General features: G+C 35.8%; 1 protein-coding gene across 1 annotated transcript in view; it reads right to left on the bottom strand.

Moving 5' to 3' along the window:
• The window catches only part of KCNH8 (potassium voltage-gated channel subfamily H member 8), a 174,155-nt gene that overhangs the window by 13,846 nt on the left and 142,396 nt on the right, over window positions 1-17,913 (bottom strand). Inside the window, exons 12-13 of the mRNA XM_069005820.1 lie at window positions 4,946-4,984; window positions 2,883-3,238 (exon numbers count right to left, since the gene is read on the bottom strand). Coding sequence (XP_068861921.1) covers window positions 2,883-3,238; window positions 4,946-4,984 — 395 coding nt within the window. The remainder of the gene's footprint in view (window positions 1-2,882; window positions 3,239-4,945; window positions 4,985-17,913) is intronic.

Genomic DNA, 17,913 nt, shown 5'->3' with positions numbered 1-17,913 from the left:
AACCTGTTTAATGTCATTTGGCCTCACTGCTTCAAAAGGCAAATTTTAAACACCAGTATCGCTTTTGTAGAGGTTTCTAATTATATAAAATGCTAACATTTTAAGTGCCTTTACAGCACACAGGAGAAAGCTTACTCAGATGTGACTTGGAATTTATAGATGTTACATTCTTTATAGTGTTTAAAGATTCAGACTAAAAGGTAATTATATTAGCAAAAATACCTAGTTGTGGTGTACCAGGCTTCCATGTGAGAAATATGTAATGTGCAATATGCTTATTCATATGCCAGGAACTGGCTGGGCACTACATTACCTAGTAAATTGAAAACATGAGGGGACAAAGGCAATCATTAAGTCTCACCCCTCTCTGAATCAGCTGTTGTATAGCCCTGAATTTTCTCCTGAAGATAGAAAACTCCATTCCTAGAAGCCAAAAAGTCAGAAAAGATTAACATGTGACCTTCTATCCAGTTGCTTAGGGCTAGAGTGCACTCCTCTGTGTGGGTCTGAGGAGATTCAATTACATAAATGCCTCCTCCTGAGGCTGCCTTTATTATCACTTACATTTTCTTCCTTTTAGCGCTCTTCCATTTCATAGGCAGTACCCAAAAGTAATTGGGAAGACCAGGGCTCTATTCTAGGAATTACAATTCTAGCTTCTGTTCCTGGCACCAAGAGCTCTTTAAAAATTTGACCCAGTCTCTGAGCTTTATTGCTTTCTCTGTGGGGCACAAAGAAAGAACCTGAGTCACCTGTGAAGAATTCTAGTTGGCTTGCTCTAGGAAAAATCCACAGTAGAAAAAGTTTCTTAAGGAGATAAAGTGAATTCTCTTGAGAAACTGTGGTTATACACCTCAGAACAGCACTGACTGGATATTTCAACCAGTCTTGTCTTTCACTTGCCTTCCTTTTCTGTCCAAAACCAAATATAAATGAGGATTTTAATGAAGGTCTTATTTTCTCCTTAATATTTACAAGGAAACGCTTAGGGCTATTTTTTAAAGTGGTATTAACTTGTCAGTTTAAATATTCTAATGATATAAACTCATTCTAGGAAATAATATGAAAATGTTTTGTCTGGAAAAAAAGCCCAAAACATACATTTTGGGCCAATTTTCCAGCCTATTAACAGGATTAGTCTGCAGTTACAAAATTATGAATGGAAACAGGAAATAATATATGTAACAATACTTTTTTCATATTTTCTTTTGCAGCCTTGAGTGCTAATGTCTGGCTGCATAATTTCAGAGCAATAATGAGCAAGATTACATTTCAGCAGAAAATAGGAAAAGCAGCTTTTCCCTGAATTACCACTTGTTATGTGAGTGATAATGACCTTTACTCGCAGCTGACTGAACCAAATTCATATGAGATCTAGGAAACAAATGAGAAAATATCTGCTATGCATTTCAATTTTGCTTGTGTAGAAGCTGCTTTTCCACACATTATCGTTCCCTGTATTGACCCTCTCTTTAGGATCTAGGAGAGTTCTATGAGGAGTGGCTGATGGAGCTACGGTGGTTTGTTTTGAAGAGGCTTTCTACAACTACCTGAAAGGAGGTGGTAACAAGATAGGGGGGGATCTCTTCTCTGGGCAACCCATGACAGAATGAGGAATTGGCCTCAAGCTGCACCAGGGGAGGATCAGATTGGAAATCAGGAACAATTTCTTTACAGAAAGGGAGGTCAAAGGAAGGGAATGGGCTGTCAAGGAAGGTTGTGGAATCACCGTCCCTGGAAGTGTTTGAGAAGCAAGTGGACGTGGCACGTAGTTCTATGGTTTAGTTGGCACAGTGGTGTTTCGTCAAAGGTTGGACTCAATCTTGGAGGTCTTTTCCAACCTAAGGGATTCTGTGATTTCTATGATTTTATGACAAAACTAAAATTGGTTTGTATCCTGCTGCTATTTGAAATATAGCTGCACCAATAAAATATATGATGGGGGGGAAAGGGTTCTATATAATCTTCCGTATCCTTTTATGATTGCATCTCTAGGGACCAGTGCTTTGACAGAATTAAACAAATATTGCTCAAGGTGTGGCTGTTTCACATTTGCAATGGCAAGTTCCAGAAACTTCCACTCTGTCTCTAATGAATAAAGGAAGTGCTTGAACGTGTAAACCACTTCAAATTATAGAAGGCAGAACTTGAACTGGAAGATGAACTGCTGCACCTCCTTGTACGTATGCCTGTGATTTCTCTAAAGAACTGGCCCTAAAACTAGGATTACATTGCAGCAATTTAAAAACAAATTACATAAATGTAAGTAGCATACAAGTAAAAAATTGAACTATTTTAAATTGTACACTAGCAATACCACAATAAACTGTTATGTGATGCTTCTTTATGTCAAAAGACACAGCAAAACAGATTTGCTAAACTCTGTATTTAATGTCTACATAACTTCCATTATCGGATTTCCTGTCTCTAACAAAAAAAACCTCTAAATATTTTATAAAATTGCTAGGCAATTGTTTTCCATTATAGTCCTCTTCTCCAGTAATTTTTTTGTATTTACATCGTTATGCTATAATTTCATCTACTTGCTTTCTAAATTTTTGAATCTCTGATGGAATGTTTCACAGTGCTATTGTGGGAATGAATATTATAGACAAAATGACACCATAAGGCCAGACTATTTAAATAGCCATTTTTGCAGTTGCTCTTTTTTTTTTACTGCCCTTTTTATGGGTAAAAATACTTTAGTTTGCAATAAACTTCTAAAGTCATAACAAACATTCTGCATAGTGTGTGATGGTTCCTACAGTAATATGGGATGAACAGAAGTATAAACTATTGAAGAATAACTTTTATAATGTCAAAATCATATTTTTAATTAGAGTTACATGAAAGAGAAGAAAATGACCATTCCTAACTATTACCTTGGGCTCAGATCTGGTGGGCCAGTGGTGGTCAGTGCTGACAGGTATAATTTAAGGTTTTTCTCCTTCCTTCTGGAGTAGTAATGAAGCTCTGTTTCATGTTTGGCTCTTGAGGGGTTTGAACTGCAAGCACGGATGGGGGAATGAAAGGGCACAGTTCCTGAGGCCAACTGCTTCAAGTTTCTCCCTAGGTGGCTTTTATTGCTTGCAGTCTTCTTCTGCTGAGAGCTATTTGTGCTTCGTGTATCAATTGGTGAAAGGGTGCTGCTCTCTTCTTCTCCCTCCTCTTCCTCATCTTCATCTTCCACAATTGAAGGGAGTCTCTTCTTTATATTTCCATTTCCCTTGAGCTCTGTCTAAAATAACAAATAATACATACTAGCATAAAATTCAGAGCCTGATGTTGCAGAAACACAATTTTCTGGTGTTCATCCTGGAACAAACCCAGACCTAGCACAGCTTTCATTTCTCATTAGAGAGAGCTCTTTTGGAACTCATCCATAGCCTCAGCTATGGCTATATGTGCAGACACAAGAAAAATACAAACAAATTTAAAAAGGTCACTCGTGACACAGTCAGCTAACTTGCTGCAATATGTTTTGTTACCAAGAAAGAGTACACAATTAGTTCTTGCAAGCCATTTGCCATATGTACACTTGAGAAGACTAATTTTGTTTAGCTGAGGCATTCTTTCTTTTGAATGTTATGCTACCAGAATCTTGGTGGTCCACAGAAAAGGTCTGAGGCTAGTAATTCAAATAATACCACTTTTTCATAGAGAAACTTTTATAATGGATAAATGGCATTTACACCAGTTCAGCTCAAGCCCGATGTTCTCTGTGTCCTTAATTTTTGTAACTGAAGTCACTGCCAGGATAGTAGACAGGCTTTTCATTTCACTCAAAGTCCCATTAATACACCAATAGTGTGACAGTTTCAGCTTCAGAACTGAGTCAGCAGAAAGTGGAGCTACATCTGGTTTTGAAAAAAATGCAATTTAGATGCTTGATGTTGGAACCAGGGAAATTTAGAAGCAAAATAGACCTGGGTTCTGTAATTTATGTACTAATTAAAGCACAGTGTAGGAGATCGATGCTATTTTTTTCATGGTAGCAATGTATGCTGGTCATGAGTGCTGAGATATGCCAACGTGGACCTCATGTCAGGATCAGAAACAGTTCCATTTATTCCCATGGTACAACTTACTGTGTTGGTAGTAGGTGAATGGCCTAAGGCAGACTCAGGTTCCAGGTCAAATTAACAAGCCAAATGCAATTTTATGGTTTCAAAAGGAGTTTTTGTTGTTAATTAATTTTTTTTTTTTCCAGGATACTCCTCTTAATCAAGCTTGATTAAGGCACTGTTAGCTTTAGATAGAAAACCTCAGATGACCCTGCATAGTCAGATTTCTAACATTCAGGCTAAGCCAGATTGGCTGGGTGGAAATACAGATTTGGGGAATTTATCCAAATATTCTAAGCCCCTATTAGCATCTGTCTAAATGTTTTGCAGCATAGGTTTAATTTTGCTCTGTGTTCCAATACACTTTCATGGAGTGCATGCTTTTCTCTTGGTATATGCTGACAGATTTAGTGAACTGGAACCTTTTCATTTGAGATCTATATGAAGAGGTAAGAATTTAAAGCTGTGACAGAAGGGGATGTCTTTATAAAATAGAAAAGCCTTGTTGTCAACTGTAGTAGTCATCCAAAGGCTGTCATGATGATCAAATTGTACAGGACCTGGCACTGATACTGCCTATACTCTATAGAGAATGAGTGTTACCTGTATTCAGAACTTTGGCTTAGGTAGCCATGTATTTAAAATGCAATTGCTATAGGAGGATATCCAAACTTAGTACCTGGGAAAAAAACCCCTTAAACAGTTACTCATAAAATGGGCAGTGGCAGAACTATCTTCAGGATGCTATTTAAATTCTCATTCTGAAACAATGGAAGTGTGTTTTCAATCAGGAAAGGAAGGAGTTTTCAAGCTTTGTTCTGGTCATAATTATGTGCATGTTCAAAGTCAAGTTTGGCATAGTTAAAATGTGATCAACATACCTGGGATAGTGTAGGCTTATTGGATAATTTTGATATTACCTGAAAAAAAACAAACCAAAAAGGTAGGAAATATGTACATCTCCACAGTTTGGCTTCCAACAGGATACAAACATCTAAACCAAAACATTTATGTCCATGCAAGAAAAGACTCGTGATAAAATGGCTGTATTAAATTAAATGGTGACGTAACAGTGAACTAAGGATAATCCTTGCAAACAGGTGCTGTGAGGAAAAAAACATGTTTTATCTTAAATAAAAAGATAGTTAATGAAAAAGTAACATTTTACTTTAATAAAAAAGTAGGTCAAGACTCTAAACCATGAATGAATGTAGATGTGTGACAGCATGCCTGGTAGGTTTCAGTGCTGGTTTGATGGAAATGCAGGAACAAGTGCTCTGCTCTGGCCCTGCTTAGCTTTAGCTCCTGTGCCAGCCTAGTCTGTATGTGAAGATGAACTAAGTATCTCCAGCATCTCTGAGGAATTTTCAAAAGCAGTGGTGAGACTGAAGCAAGTAGGAGCACAGTAGTCCTGAGGGAGATAGGTGTCTAACCTATTCAAGGGCATTTCTTTTCTTGAATTACACAGAAAGTAAAACAAAAGAAAATAAGGAAGAAAAAATTACGCAAGTTTGAAGTGCAACTACTTCTAATAAAATCCACTGGAACTGCTGAATAATATCTGTTATGAAAATTCTGCTGTTTATTTGAATGTTTACGTCTTGACCACAGGCAAGTCTCTGACAGCCTATATAGTGTATTTATAGGAATAGTTTAGTCTGGTAGAATTTTGAGAAATTATTTTCAGCTTTCCTAAACCCACATGTCAAGACAAAAAGAGCTTAACTCATCAGTTCATACCATCAATTTATTTTTCTCCAAACACAGGTAGAAGTTAGGCATTTCTGACAGTCATTGCGACTTCTCAGTTTGTTTGACAAAAGCCTTTAGAACTCCTAAATATTCAAATTTTAGGCACAGATTTCAAAAGTAGTAATTGTATGGGGTTTTTTTTGTTGTTGCTTTTTGTTTGTTTTGTTTTTTTTTTTTTTTTTTTAATTTTTATTTTTTTGTTCCTTTACAAGTCTTTCAGGTTAACCTAAAAACTGTTTTGTAGTGAGGGTACTAGTAATGGTGTAATATACAAATACAGAATATTTAAATTTTCATAAGGAGAAATCCTACTGCACAACAGCCAAGACTGTAGCAGGTGTACCATTAAATGTAGCAATAACACTCTAATAACTGCCAAACAGAGCAACTGCAATAATTAGGCTATGTAAACAAAATAACTGCTGTGTTCTTACTGAGTTAAAGTACTAGATGATAGCAGAGGATGAGATGTCAGATACTGAAATCTCACAAGTTGCATTGTAATCTATGCCAATTGAAGAATCACTATCTTTTTCAAGATTCAGGATGAGAGAAAACTAGGAATGTTCTAAAATATTAGAGTCAGAATTACTACTGGCCTGCTTCGCACATATGTTTGAAATATTAGTTTAAAACAGTGCCCAGAATTTTGGGGCAGCAGTTTGCTTGGCTTCTAGGCACAGGTGCAGTGTGAATGTTAAATAGCAGCCTTAATTAAAATTCCAGGCAAATCCCAAACATTAGCAGCTTCACAAAAAAGACCTCAGAAAGTATGCATTTTCCTGCTGAAGGCTTTAGAAGTGACTTGTCATTTGTAATTTGTATGTGGGTGAAGATTTCCCTCACTTTTTGTTTTGTTTATTCTCTCCTCCCGAGTACATGGTAAACCTGACTGTACATCTAGAAAACATAGACAAAGAAATCATTATATGGGTTTTAAGCTGCATGACCGGTTGTTAGCACTGTGCCCTTGCTTCTGGACCTCCCCACTGCTCCTCAGCACAGCAGCCACAGCCACCCATCAATCCGTCTCTGCTCTGTGTTACCCTGGCTTGGTCACTGCAGCAGGGAGAAATGGGGTTAGTGGCAGCATTTGGTTGCCTCGTGACCTTCCCAAGAGAAGGGTTAAGGAATTTTTGAAGGCAGGTTGCTTTTTGCAAGGAGGGGAGGGTGTGTCCTCAGGAGGAAGTGTAACAGAAAAGAAGGGTAAGTTCAAACACAGAAGCATGTGATTTGAGAAGCTGCTTATCAGACTTCCCCTGCTTCCCCAAACTGGCTCCTTTAACCCACTGGGAACAATTTCCCCAAATATTGATATTTTAAAATAAACTAAGGACCCATAAACTATCTTTTCCATAGTATAAAATCCACAGTAAAGAGTGCTGTAATTACTTCTCTATAAATACACTGCAACCATACTTATTGCTTGTAGCTTTGAATACAAAAACACAACAGGGGCCTGGGCTTTATGGTTTAGTAGTTTAAGTTGACAAAGGAATCTAATCTGTGACCAAAGAGAATTCTCAAGGATTTTACTTCTAAACTTGTTCCAGCACTTCCTCTCTGTCTCTCTCTCCAGTCTCAAAGATGAACAAGAACTTGGACAAAGCCAGTCAAAGTGCAGTAAGTTAAAAGTCCTCATTATGCACATAGTTTTATCTCTGTAAAAATGTAATATCAGAGTAAATAATTAGGAGGTGTTGTCCTAGTTTCTAGGCTGCTAAAACCTTTTATTTAGGGCAACACACTAATGCAGTCTTCTATAAAATGCTCTTTCCTTCTGCAAAAAGAGAGTGCCAAATAGTTCATAGTCCCCTCTTTTAAAAAGAAGTACAACTCTTAAAGGATAAGGACTGAAAGGAAAAACACAGATATTTAACTTAATATGCATTAGGAAAAAACCAGAAATACTGATGTTAGCATGAGTTATGTGAAATAATGTCAGACTCTAATTAAATTTTTGATTTCAGTGCTGATGTCTCTTTATGTCTTGTGAAACCAGGTATTAAATTTAATTTTAGAAGACAAAACAATAAGAGATCCTGTGTCTAAAGCAGAATCATATAAAAATCTTCCAAATATGGAATAACAAATCTATAATCTTCCAATTTTTTAGTCTCTTAATACACAGATTCAAAAAATTCAGTAATCCTTGACATTATTAGAAGCACAAGAAGAATATTTCTCCATCTGAAAACACTAGTGGTTTGCTGTTGAAAGCCAGTGATCCGAAAATTTTTTCAGTGTCAAGTGGCAGTAGTCATTTATAAAGAATCTCTCCCAGGAACTGTGGCCAGCACAGGCAGTTAAATAATTCAAGATTAATTCCAACTATAAAACCCTGAAAAGAAGATACAGACATGCAGCTAAATTTGAGGCTAATACATTATATGTCCAGTCACTAAATTTGCGTGCTTGGGCTCAATAGAATGTTACCAGAGTTTTCTGAGCTGATTCTTGCTGCTTTCACAAAAAGTAGGAATAAAAATAGAAACATAATTTCACTGATTTTCTTGTAATCTTAGGTACTAAAATACATGAATAATTCTTTTTATCTGAGGAGTCAAAAGGATAAAAAACATTTTCAGGGAAGGATTTGAAATCAAACTGGAGTATTAATGTTCTTAGTCAGCATTTGGAAACTGGAAAAGCCCATTTAGGAGCACAGACAGTGTGGGGTAAAAAAACAAGTATGCACACCAGATGTTCTATTCTTTGCAAATTTACTGTATGGTAATGGAAGAAATACAAGTACATAAAAAGAGATTATTGTAGTGCTGCAAAACTTAATGCCTCACATGTACTCAGGCCTCAGTTTTCTTTAATCAGGAAATTTTTAATGAAATATCACAAGTCCTCTAAATCACAAAAGACTCAATCACTCACAAAAACCTTGTTAGACACAATTGTTTTATATCCCCACCCCCTTTGTTTTACCTTGTTTTGTTTTTCTTTTTAAGACTTTCTATTGTTCATTGGCTTGTTCCCACATTTTCTCGGGTTATTCTTCTCTCTCTTCCTTGCTTAGTGGACAGATAAAGAGTATTTTGTGGAAGCAGATGTTTTCAGCATTCTCTGATCCTTCTTACAATACAGAGTGCATTGAACTATCAGCAAAAGTTGAACAGCAGATCTGTCACTGGCCTTTTATCCTAGGGAAACTGTAATAGTGAATTGCCACGAGCTCTGCAATCTCCTGTTAAGATGTGAATCTTTTGTTTCTTCGTAATTGTTTTAACTTGTGAAGTTCGTACAAATGTTCTGTGACTGGCTGGTTGTCGTTAGCTTTGGAGAGTGTTTTTTTTTGCAAATGAATACTTTCTTGGATTCAAACTTCTCACATGAGCTTTTATATTTGGTATTAAAAGTTTACTTTTCGTATATTTCTTTAAAACCTGAATGTTAACCTCTCTGCATTCATTAATTTTTTTAAAATTATACTTTGTTTTAGTAGCAATACAGGATACATTGCATTTCTTGTTAAAAAGGTGCTACAGAAACAAAAAACTAATGTCTCTGTCACTTGTGCCACATTAAGAATCAAATAAATGGGAAACATGGATAGTATAATTAGTAATCTTTACTTCTATATACTTATGTGCCTCTAACCCACCCCAAAACAGGAGAAGAAATTAGGGTCTCAACTGATATGAAAATGCATCTTTCATAGTAAACCTGTACCAGTAAGAATTTTAAAAAAAGAAAAAATTAAAGAACAGACTATCAATAAGGTGAAAAGAAGACAAAAGGAAGAATTGTTAAAGTAGACAATAGACCTGGCACTGACTGTACTGTCTGGCAGGTTGTATTTTTGGAAAAGCCTGCAGATTGCTGCAAAAAGGAGATGTAGTGGAGAAAGCTTTTTAATACTCCTACAGTTTGATTACAGTCAAGTAAAGACATAATAGAAACTACAATAAAGGCTGGCAGCTTTCAAAGCAATAAAACTTATATGCCTAACTTCAAGCATCTTTAAGATTTTGAACAGACTGATAAATATTTGCATGATTGGCCCTTGATTGGCCCATGATATTCAGTTAGACTCCTGAGTTTGAGGCTGGAGATACTGTGAAGGAGTTGTGTTTGTATTGTTAACTTTATCTTTAAATGGAACTTCGCACTACTATTTATGTAAATATGTATATCTAACTTCAGAGAGGCTCTTGAAAAGAAAAGAGGGGGACAATGAAGTGGATATTGAAGAATATTCTCCCAGTTACTTTTATTAGCAATTGCCTATTTCTAAGCATTCCCAATGTTGGCCAGGTGTTTTGTTAGCATTCACAGGACAAATCAGTGGGATGAGTGTTAATAAGTGCCTCCCTGAGGAAAGTAATATATCTGTGGAGAAGTCTAAAGAAAATTGCTTGAAGTAGCATGACATAAAAACAAACAGAGTCATAGAAATCCAGTATCAATTTTGGACAATGCTGGAATGAACAATGAACATAGTGTGACTAGCAATGGAATCTGTCTCTGAACACTTACTGTCTATGCACTACTGTACACTATATACAGTATATATGTATATAATGTGTGTATATATTTATTATTACAGTCATGCTATTATTTACCAAATCATCAAAAATTGTCAATGATGTGGTAAATAATAACATGATTTTAATAATGTAATGTAATATAATGTAATATAATGTAATATATGTCTTGGGTACCAAATCTATTTTCAGCAGAACTCTAGTTGCACTTATGTAGGCAGGTTCTGTAGCTCTGGTTTTACTGGCTGAAGGTATAGATGATTAAAAAGAAAAAGACGCAGATATATTATTTTTTATATCAGTAGAAACTTCGACTGCATTTGTACATGAAAAATTTCTGGTTTTCCATTTTTACATGCTTTCATATCTTTGAGCAGAGTGGTGGGTGTAGATGACCTTCAGAGGTCCTCTGTTACTCTACTGTTCTATGATGTTTGAAGAAAAATTGCACTAAAAACATTACCAGTGCAATAAACTTGAGAACACACACTTGTATCGATGTAAAACGCCAACTTGATACACAGCTCGCACAGATTATAGAAGTTTTCTCAAGGACTACACTACATTTAGTTTCACACATTTCAGCATATATCCTGAGGTTATAATGACTCTGCAAGTCATGTAGGAACTTCACCACATAAGCCAGTCTGACATGAACATTATTTATCAAGGTAGTCTATGCCTTCAGAACTAATGTTTTTATAGAAGACATTGTGGTACTATCATTTCATTCATTAATTAGTCCTATATTACCCAGAATAATAAAAGGTTATTGTAAAAACACTTCTAAATCTAAAGTCACTAACAGATCAGTGCTACATCAATACAAATAAAAGGAATAGTGAAAAAAAAAATTAAAATCAATTTCCTCTCCAAATTGACATTATTTTAAATTTTAGGTATATTAGGATTAATTCTATTTTCCATTTTTTACAACATAGAGACAAAGATAATATTAATATTGTAAAAGTTATAATATGATGTTCCCTAAGGCACATTGAGACACATTGGGAAAAAAGTTATCCTCTAGCATGCCTGTCTAATTAAAATAGAAATATGGTTAGATTCCAAGGCAATACTCTGAAAGCCAGGAGTTTTTCCTGTCTAAAATTCTGTTTGACACAGTGTTTTGTACCCTCCTCATACAACAGTCTAAAAACATCAATAAGCTGCTTTGCTAGCCTGGATTTTTTTCAACATGTTACCCTTGGGTTAAGCTTTATAATCTGATGCAGAATGTAATAATCCTAGGAAGTGAAATGAATGAGAATGGAGAATGTTCAAAAGGACTCAAAAGCTAAAATTAGAAGTAAAATTTTGTCACTTATTTAAACATGATAATTCTAGTTACAATGAAAGATTTTTTTGTATTTGTCAAGAAAGTGCTAAGGTCCACTTATGAAAATATTTTAATAAATAATGTGAAGCTAATACTCATAATTCCTGTCTCTTAATCCATTCACAAAAGTAAAGGAGTTGGAATACGTAACATACTCCCAAACTAATGTAAACTGTTTAATTTCTCCTCCTCCTCTTTTTCCACACCTTGTGTGATTCACCCTTACAGTTAATTGTCCACTTGTTTTAGGTGTAAAATGGAAAAGATTTGTAGAAATACAAGAACTAAAGAAAAAAGTATTAATGGAAAAGGTGACATAATTGCATCCATAAGTTGTGGTGGGGTGAATCTTCTAACTGAAAAATGACCACAAATCAGAAGAATAACAAAACCAGACAGTGTCTGTGTTGTTATTTTCAAAAAACTAGAATGACAGAAGGCTACAGAGATGAAACAGGAGATTATCAGGGAAAAAAGATTCTTCAGGTAAAGATACTAGGAAAGAAAATGAAAAGGCCAACCAGTCTATCCTTTTTGAATTACGTGTTTCCTTGTTGCACTATTTCTCAGCAGTGTACCATATTGAAGGATATATTAGAAACAACACAGTGAGGTGATTATCTTGAGGAGTTCTGGGGGAAGAGATGGCTCAGAGGCACACACATGCTCATCAATGGCTGCTAGTAAAGAGGCTTTATGAGCAACTAGACTACAGAAAAAAGATTGTAAGCCTGGCTTACACTACAGCTCCAGGTCAGCCTTGCCCCCATAGAAAGTGAAGCAGTTAATTGCCAGGCTGAGGGAGTGGAAGAAGGACTGACAGACTGCACAGGGAGGAGGCTATTGCAGCAGATTTCCTTGTTTGAAACCAGCATCCAACTTCATAGCCAAAGATCCACCAAAACATGCTTACTGTCACCAATAAAGATAGGAGACTTGTGAAATATCTTGCAGAGAGCTAGAGGACAGAACTTATTCCCAAACTCCATCTCATCCATTTAATATCAGAAACGAAGTGTAAAACAGGTGCATTAACAGCTCTGGTTTTGTTTCTGCCAGTGCTCGTGGCCATCTACAGCTGCATGACTTGTTCCATAGGAATAAAGAAGGTGAGCTGTGTAAATGACATTTTGAGAGTGCTGCCTTGTTCAGGAATAGACTAATTTATTTAGGGAAGAGGAAAGGGAGAGGGAGAGGGAGAGAGAGAGAGGGAAGAAGGACAAAATATTCCAGCTTGTCCCAGAAGCATAAATGAAAAATCTGAGTAGCTTGTAAAATGTGAAAGCCCTGAGTTATATTTCACAGCAGCACTAATTGGTGAGTAGTCCATGCACAGAGGCAGGTAAGAGAGCTACTCCAATGAACACATCAGGAATCATGTCTCAAAATTAATTATATGTTAACAGTTTTAAAATTAGTTTAGTTTTTGACAGTATGAGGAGCACCTTCATTCCTACACTATAATCACTGAGAAGTTGAGAAGTTTATAGACTCCATAACAAGAGGTATAAAGGAAAAATTAATACATGGTGTCTTTCAGGCAGAAGCAGTGGCTGTTCAGCCATCAGTCACTTAGGGCTTCTACCAGGACAAGTAGAGCAAAGGGAACCACGTGCTCGTGGAATAAAGAGAAAGATCATAAACAGTTGGTTCACAGGTTTAAAGTTATTTTAGTTGTTTGTTGGGGGGGGGGTTATAAAGAATAATCATGCAAATAAAGTACTAAACTCTTGTTTTAGGTGATTTATTCAATTCTATATTCTACTTGTAATAATTTTTGTACAGAAACACAAAAATTGCTATTGATTGGTCTCTTAGTTTGCAAAATTTATACTTACTGACAATAAACACCAGTGAGTTACACCTGCAATAATAGTACATGATCCTCTGCCAGACAAGTATTGACAAAGGTGGGTGCCTAATATGCTGTAAGCATATTTAAAAACTAGAAGTTTTCCTCAAAATTATCCAAAACTACTGTTAAAGTAGGACTGATTGACTTTTTTAAGGTAAACCATTTCGTTTTACACAGCTGCTGGGTGGTGTGACAAAACCATCTCCTCTATCTAAAAGTTTGTTGAAATTATTTGGGAAATGTTCTATGAAAATTATTTATTATTAGAAATATTTTGCAATGTGTGATTGTCCTGCAGTGTGCAGGATGAACCATGATCTCAGATGGAGTAGAGGAATTGTTACTAAGTATAGCAGTGCAGTAAGACCTAATTTGGAAATTCATTTTTTCAATGCATGAATTTTATTATAAACACATAGGTAATACTCATGAAATAGGAATTATTTTTGCTTTGGAAGTTAAACTCATCAGTAAGTGACTGAAGTTTCTATCAGGTTTTCTTATCTAACAAAACTTTCCAAGATTAAAAGCAATTATAAAAACCATTCCCATGCTTATTTTTTTCCTTAATAGTTCTACAGTAGCAAATAGGATAACTTATTTTCTTCCTTAAAGCAAAATACTATTTACTTTGCAGACAATCAATGTATTAAAAATATCAGAAATTTCACACTATTTTCATTGCTGATTCATAATAGACAATCAAATATGTAATAGAACAAGTTATTGCTATATTGGAAAGTAACGTTCATGAATTCAGATGACCTACAGTAGAAATGTAGATCTAGAAAAAGCATGAATAAAGAGGCAAGAGTGAATGCACATCAAATTTGTAATCTACTAGCTGAAAACCAAACAGTGGCAAGGCAGAATTTAATCTGGATTTTGTGCTTGCATTCAAAATAATTTTTGCTCTTCCTTTTCTTACTGCAAGAGCAATGCCACCAGTTAGAACAAAGAAAGATAAAAGTCTTCAAATGAGCCAGTTAAAATGACATGAGGAAGAATTACTAACATGCTTTTAAAATACTTAATGCTTAGCTGGAATGAATCAGAAAGCTCAGTATATTTTAGATCAGAATTTGTAGACATTTTTTCCCCAAGCTGTGCCCGCTGTTGTGTGCTCCAGAGCTTAGAGCTACTCTCACCTTTATGAACAATTGATTTGGTCAGTTGTCAGATTTTCCAATATAAAATGAGGAGCATCCGTTTTAATTTCTTAGATACTGCTAATAACAACCTGAGCTTTATTATATTAAAAACTCCTCCCAACTCGGTCATTAAAATTTAATAAATGCTAAACACCAGCCTCTCCAAAGTACAAGAATCAATCCCTATTTTGTCACACAATGCCTTTCAGAGATTCTTTGGGTTTATTGCTTCTTGGTTGCTTGATTGCCTTTTAAAATGTATTTGTCTATTTATTTATCTTATTATCAAAGAGCCTGGCTAAGGTGCAGTAAGACTCCATGTTCCCAACTGGAGAAGGAATCTACCACGTTTTCATGAAACCCTGTCATTATGTCTCATTTACACTGCGATGCACTGACAGAATCAATCCTTCCTTTGTTTCACAAACTGAGTGTTTTCATTTTAAAGACATTGGCTTCCTCTTTGGGGAGAGGGGAAGGGAAGCTTTTGTAGGAGCCAGAACACTACTTCTAAGTCTACAAAAGGAAAAGTATATTCTTATTAGCTGCAAGTCCTATCTACAAACAAAGATTTTTGACCCTTCAGGAATATAACCTCTTTTTTTTTGAAAATGACACACAGTGATAGAGCTTTAGTGAGACAAAGATTGTGCCTCCATGTGCCTTGTCTTCCTTTGGGACTTAATTATAGCTAGGAGGGACAGCATAGGTGTCAAGGAGACTTCTTGTTCTTTTTATCGGTGTAGCTTTAGCCAGCCTCTGGTTTTGTTTTTGGTTGTTTTTTTTTTAATTTGTTTGTGTTTGTTGTTGTTGTCTTGTTTTGTTTTTTAAAAATCTGAATAATGTTGTCTATACTGCAGATTCTTCTGCATGGACATAATAAATAATCAGAAACAATAAAATCTTATAAAGCCTACAAAGATGTTGTCCAAACATTTACTTATTCTGAGTTCTTCATAGGATAATTTAGAGTTATAAACAGCTGCTACTACTCTCTAAATGTATCAAATAACACATTTTCCAGGGCTGGTGGATAACAAAATAGTTTCCAATTTCTTTCATATATATGTATGTGTATAGATGTAGCCACATATGTTTTAAGAACCTTCTTCTGAGTGCTTAGCTTTATCAAATCAGATATGGGACACTCTCACTGCCTAATACATATGCAACCTCTTAATTCATAGTGCAAAATTATATAGATGGGGTGAGGCACATGTCAAAATCTGTGTTACTCAGCAAACTGTTTCCTTACTATGACAACACAGTCACAGACATAGAAAAATTGGTTGAAATGGCTGCATTGTTTTAATGTCACAACTCCAGCGACCAGAAAAATTGTCTAACTGTCCTCAAAGATTTGAATACATTTACAAACACAGTTATGGGTTTATTGATCACAAGGCAGCAAAGAAAGCAGAGGGTCAGAATATGTACAATCAACAAAAAGTCTCTCCTAATTTACACCTTGCTGTGATGAGAATGTATGAAAAGATGGCATAGTAGCACTGCCAGTGTGGCTAAACACACATTAATGGTGATAATAATAAATCACTTAGCAATTCCTGGCTTAAGAGTTATCATGAGGAATCATAGAAACTTTATCCCTCTGATTTTGTGTCTGTTTCTCTGCCTTTTAATCATTAGAGCCTGAAATAGTTGTCATCTCCTATACTCAGAATCTGGGCTTTTCTACCAGGACTGCTACACACCACTTTCAATCCATCTATAACCAAACAGCTACAGTTTCTACTTGTTACTAGGAAACCTGGTTACGTCTCCTCCTTGTTTTACTGAAAAGTGACAAAACAACCGAAGTCCTTGAGCCTTTTCCACAGTTATACCTTACTTGGATTTTAATGCAGATGGAGCACATCATTATCTACACTCTTCGACTTACAAATGAACCAAGAAAACAAATTTAAACTGTTTCCTTTTTTGTGTGTGGGTTAGGTAGGGAAGATATGTAATCTAGTGCCAAGTATCCGATTTTGACACTTCAGGATCAGGACACTACAGATGACTTCTGAGCCCTTTTTTGTCCACATGCTTCTAATTCAGTTAAAATCTCTGATTCAATTTTGTGTGCAATGAACCATTCCAACAGCACAACAAAGGTAGAATGGGGATAATGAACAATCAGGACTAAATTCTTATTCATTCTCACCTCTTTAATGCTGACTTAAAGTGCTAATAAATCTTCAGCCTACAGTAGATTGGTGGACTTTGACTGAAAATGCAGTAACATTTTAGGTCAGGGCTGAAAGACAGTTCACAAGTCATAGTGGGGAAATTCATGCTATTTCACCCTGCAGTTCACCTGACCCTATACACTGCTGCTGATTAATTTTAAGAATTATTGAATTCACATTCAGGTACAGATTTACAGTCATTTAAAATTTCCAAGAAAAAAGAGAGTGAGAAACAGACTTATTCAAATGAATAGATCTACTGTTTAACTACAGAAATGTTCTCCAAATCCAAAACTTCCATAAAGCTGTGGAAGTCACAGATAATCTGAAAAGGAAAATCTCCCTATATTAGGGAGAGGGAATCAAGATACAGCGGCCTAGCTGCCAAACTGTCCCATAACACCATTCCCAAGAAGTAGTACTGTACTTAAGCAAAAAGAAGAAAGAAGTCATGTTAACATACCCAAAAACTGTACATCTGAAAACTTTTTTCTTACTTTTCTCTGAGAGTAACCATCAGATAACTCCAATTATTTCTGTTTGCAAGTTATATTAATGAAGACAGAGTATTTTCCAGTCGAAGCAAAGTTAGTTGCTTTGACCAGGCATGCCAGGGACAATTTTTGGCTGCCTCATTGGTGCTGTTTATTCTTATTGATAAGTAAAATGGTTGGATAAGAAATGAGATGCACAGGTATGTTCTACTGCAAGAGAACTACTAGCAGAGGACATGGTTAACCAGAGGATGTAGGTGAAAGCAAAACTGATAATCTATCTTGGATTCTGTATATCCGCCTGGGACAGCGGATGTTACTTCATGTCAGGATATTTTTTCCTTTAATTTTAAGGTGACAGATTATACCATGAAAATACAGCATACATTCACAAATACTCTAAATATTTTCTACTTTAAAGCAGAGAAGTTACTTGGATGTGTCCTGCACTGCTTTAAATCACATCCTCCTTGGAGAACCTGTGAACCACTCACCTCCAAGACTGCTGTAGGCTTGCTCTCAGCAGTCTGTACATCACCCAGCTGACTCTAATCAGGAAGAGTTGTCCCT

Source organism: Aphelocoma coerulescens, chromosome 2 (genome assembly GCF_041296385.1).
Source record: "Aphelocoma coerulescens isolate FSJ_1873_10779 chromosome 2, UR_Acoe_1.0, whole genome shotgun sequence".
NCBI lineage: Eukaryota > Metazoa > Chordata > Aves > Passeriformes > Corvidae > Aphelocoma > Aphelocoma coerulescens.
Note: the sequence above shows the minus strand (reverse complement) of the source record. Positions and strands in the feature narration are given on the sequence as shown.